Genomic DNA, 4,330 nt, shown 5'->3' on the forward strand with positions numbered 1-4,330 from the left:
AAAAACCATTATTACCGTCAATGCAGGGTTGGTAGAGTGGTAAGATCCATATTTCTCATTGGAGACTTCATGGGTTTGACCCTTGCGGATGACAAAGCTCCCCCTGAGGATATAATAGAAGTGCGCGCGTAAGAAGGCTCGTGGTGAAGGTTTCTCTAGGTTGATCATCATTTTTGAATCCTAAACAACGGTTAACACCATTATTGTTGTTGTTCAGGTGGCCTAGTCTCCTCAAGTTCCCTGAAGATCATGTTTTGGATTTATGGGATGAATAGGATGGTTGCGTCTTCGGCCACCAAGTTAGAGAAACCAACTGTTAATTTGCCGACTATCTTTGCTAGAATGATGCTTACTTGCCAAAAGATTCATTTTGATCTTCACTCTATTCCTGATCTACATGCCGGACTTGTTCGCGAGGAGCGATCAAGAAGATGCCTCTACAAATTGTAAATACATCTTATTTTACCTATTAATATAATCACCCTTTTTCTGAAAAAGAAATTTTAAACAAAAGTTTAAATTCAAATTTGAAAATTTAAATCATTTGAAGATGGATTACCTAATGACACTTGGCATGCCATCTGAAGCATGGCTGACATACCCATAGCTGCAGACGATTTGTCAAACGTTCTGAATGTATAAATACAATATACATGCTTACAAATGAAATAATATTTTAGGGAATTTTATTTCATTTTATACTATTTGATTACAAATGAAATAATATTTAGGGAACTTTATTTCATTTTATACTATTTGACTTTTTAGTCGAAGTCAAATAATTGACACAGTGGAGAAAGATTTCCAGTCAGAGTACATGGACATAACAAACAGCCAACACATGATCTATAGCCATTTTTATTTCTTGCAGACGATTCCACGACCAGTCATGCCACTCCTACACTTCATGTCAGCATACTCAGACGAAGCTCCAATGATTGGCTTTGGAAGTCCTTGGCGGAAGCGTGCGACAGAGCAATCAGTGGAGAACAGATTCGACGAAGAGAACTCACGAACCCCACCCATCACCGGCATTGCTGCAGACACCTTAACCCTACTGGTGTAGTCATTTCTATATGTCTGACCCAAGACACCATGCAAGTTGTCACTCAGAGTGAAGAATTTGAAGCCCAACTCTAGATGAGCGAAGCAGTCATCCTTGGTGATGCCATAGTTGTGAACCCTGGACTCCTCCTCGGTGATGGGGACAACTGTGGCTGTGATCCTGAAGTTCCCTTGAACTTCTAAAGTGACTGAGTTTTTGGAGCGTGTCCTGACAATAGATACAGCTGGGTTGGTGGTGGACTGCCAAGATGCACCTTCGGACTGAGCGAGGAAGATGGGTTCGCCGTCGAAAGTAAGGGCGAGGCGGTCAACAGAGTCGTCCCAGGCAGAGGTCTTGAGAGCACCCAGGTAGACACGGTAGGAGTCAAAAAGGATCCCTAAAGACTGGACCCATGTGAAGTCTCTCTGCATGTTCTCGTTGCGGCGGCCGATGAAGTGGGCATTAATGTGTACATTAGAGTCGGAGATGAGGCAGAAGTCACGGTCCTTCTTGCCGTGGAAGTAGAAGGTGATGCCGTCACCGCCTATGAATCTTGGATCTTGGCATACTGCTCCGGGCATGTCGCACTCTGTTTTTGTTAGGATTTGAGTGATCAATCACACACAATCAAATAAATACAAGAAAGAAATAAACACGGATTTTACCCTGGTTCGCCTCAATGTAAAACTACGTCTAGCTTTAGGTTTTTCACTATATTGTTTTCAAAACAACTATATCCGATATTCTATTACAAGAGAATATATATACATGCGCTTAGAAATTCTACGCTACAGCTATTTATGGCCCCAAGTTGTAAAGAAACTCAGAGGCATCATAATGTGAAGCATCATTAAATAAACCATAGCATCATTAAAAATGGGACATTACGAGCTTAGTAACAAACTAAAATGACTGGAAGAAGAGTGAAATTATGAGAGAACTTACTGCATACAGGCTTGCAGGATACACAATCGATCGCACAATCTCTCTGGGCAATTCGAAGGACAACTGAACTCCTGACCATAACAACTCTTGTACTTCTTCACTTTACACTTATGTTTCTTCTCTTTCTTCTCTCCTTTGTTGCCATCATCCTTCCCATCTTCGTTCTTGTTCTGGTTCTGATTCTGGTTCTTACTCTGATTGTCATCAGCAGCAACAGCCAAAAAAAGCATGGCCAGCAGAAGAACACAAGCAATCTGGCGAATAACTGCTCCACTCATGTTTTCTTTTCTGTAGCAATTCTCTGTATTGTAGTTGTTTTGATTTGTATTGAAGGATGTGAGCCCAGGACTTTCTTTTATACTATGACAGACAATAACTCCCTCGGCACGGTGTCAAATGTTACGCTTCTAACCAGGTACAACTACAAAACCTAAACAGCAAGCAACATTTCAGTTGACCTTATAACTAGTGTTGCTTCACCTAGGATCCTTAATGAACCCTTTACGTGCAGACGTTAGTAACTTATGGACTGGAAATGTAGGGGGTCACCAGGTGAGTTTCGTTAATTTTATTTATTTTTTAGGGTGGGGGGAGGGGGGAGGGGAGCTGGGATTGGACGTGTTTGGTTTCAGTGCTACGAATGGTGAGGATCTTTCTTTCTTTCTTCTTTTTTTTTTTTTTTTTGAGTTACACCGATTGTAACCCAAAAAAAAAAAAAGCAAAACGGGTGGACAACCACTTTCAATACTGACCGTAGCAGCTCAGTGCTGAGCTTTAATTTGCAGCACTAAAGCACGACCTAGAGTGGGGCGGGGGGTTCAGGAAAGGGTGGACCTTGATCCAGTCTAGAGTTATGGATGTGTCATTATCTTTCAATGGTGCAAGGATGGCATACCCAGTATCGACCAAATAATCTAACATATTGGATGTAAATTTTCAAATTTAATTTAAACCTTAATTTAATTCCATGCCCTTGTGGCTGCAAATGAAGTGTCCATAAAGTAACAATGCCTTTGGTAAAGCATGAGTTTTACAATGTAAATCAGCCTTAGATTTATCAGTCAACTTATAAGGATTAAATCCTCCAGAACAATCTGATGCGGATCAATTATGCTTCTGGATCCGACTGAGCCTCCTCTCTTATCCGGGACGATGAGTCCTGCAAGAAAGGTTAGATGCGGGCCGGCTCGTGTGCCGGGCAGCCGCCTCCGATGGCAAAGTTAGATGATGAACCGAATGAGGTCTCGTGCAAAAGCTACACAAGATTATGTTCAAAGTGTATTGGTTGCTTACCGGAGAGGTAGATCTGTGCATTTATAGTGTGAGTGTTACCTTTCATGTACATGTTAAGTTAGCTGGACGAGGGCTGATGTCTCTCCTTGGATCATGCTCCCTTGCTGTTAGTCCCTTTCAATCAGCTATTGAGTTGACCTTCTATAACAAGGACGATTGCCATATTTGTGGCGTACGTTACGCTTTTGATCATGGATGGTCGGCATCCTTCCCGATTAACTGTCATGTGAAGCCCCATTCGGTCCGAACCCGATCATGTTTCGTCCTGTTAGAACCGGGTGTAACCCGACTAATATGACAATGTGTAATATTCGGGTTATACCCGTTTGGTACTCATCTTTCCGTATCATGAGCCCCCTATCCCGATCGTTGCTTGCGATGTTCGGGATAGCTAGGTGGTTGGAGTGAGTTGTGCCTCGGGAGATTCCTGGAGTTCCCATTACTCGGGATATTACAGGAATACCCTTTAATGGACGCATTAAATGGCTGCGCACTAAAGTGATCAGCCGTTTTTTGTAACGGCTATCCTCAGGACTTCGCCCAACTTGGGATCGACACGTCAGGTGGCTAGGCGTAGGCTCATAATGAGAGCCTCGGGGGAGGCGAACCGTCTCCACTTTGTAACCGTCGATCATCAAGAGTCGTAACCGTCTGATCAAGAAGTGTAACGCCTCTTCCGGCAATATAAATAGGAGCCTTCCTCTTCGCTTTCTTCCTACTGCTTTCTTTGCTCTCGACTAAGCAACGCTCCCGACTGACTTCTGAAGTTCCTCAAGCCTTTTTTTTAATCAGTAAGTTTTCTTTTCTTATGGCCCCGAGGAGATATAAAGCCCCGAAGAAGCCAAAAGTAAGCTTGAGAGGGTTTAGGTATCAGAATAAGGTTCCCGTTCCCGTCTACCGTGATAGGCGTCGTCGGGCTGAGGGTTATACTAGTGAGGGTGATAGCGATCAAACAAAGAAGTATAATCTGACCGGGGATCATCTGAAAGAACTTCACGAGCAATCTTCTGATGAGGAGAGATCCAAATCTAACAGCTGCTCCACCCA

The 4,330-nt window shown here is 43.0% G+C and overlaps 1 protein-coding gene across 1 annotated transcript; it reads right to left on the reverse strand.

Moving 5' to 3' along the window:
* Positions 1-726: 726 nt before the first annotated feature.
* LOC149024244 (uncharacterized) lies at positions 727-2,014 on the reverse strand. The gene is made up of 2 exons (XM_089142914.1): positions 1,991-2,014; positions 727-1,634 (listed from the first exon to the last, which is right to left on the reverse strand). Exon 2 carries the CDS (start codon positions 1,624-1,626, stop codon positions 859-861), a length of 768 nt encoding a protein of 255 aa, XP_088999040.1. The 5' UTR covers positions 1,627-1,634; positions 1,991-2,014; the 3' UTR covers positions 727-858.
* Between the last annotated feature and the right edge of the window lie 2,316 nt (positions 2,015-4,330).

Source organism: Hakea prostrata, chromosome 2, assembly GCF_041222555.1.
Source record: "Hakea prostrata isolate BN-2017 chromosome 2, UWA_Hpros_2, whole genome shotgun sequence".
In the NCBI taxonomy this organism is placed as follows: domain Eukaryota; kingdom Viridiplantae; phylum Streptophyta; class Magnoliopsida; order Proteales; family Proteaceae; genus Hakea; species Hakea prostrata.

Bases quoted from the DNA above. Each gene is read 5' to 3' on its own strand.
- LOC149024244 (XM_089142914.1), bottom strand. From the start codon at position 1,626: ATGCCCGGAGCAGTATGCCAAGATCCAAGATTCATAGGCGGTGACGGC.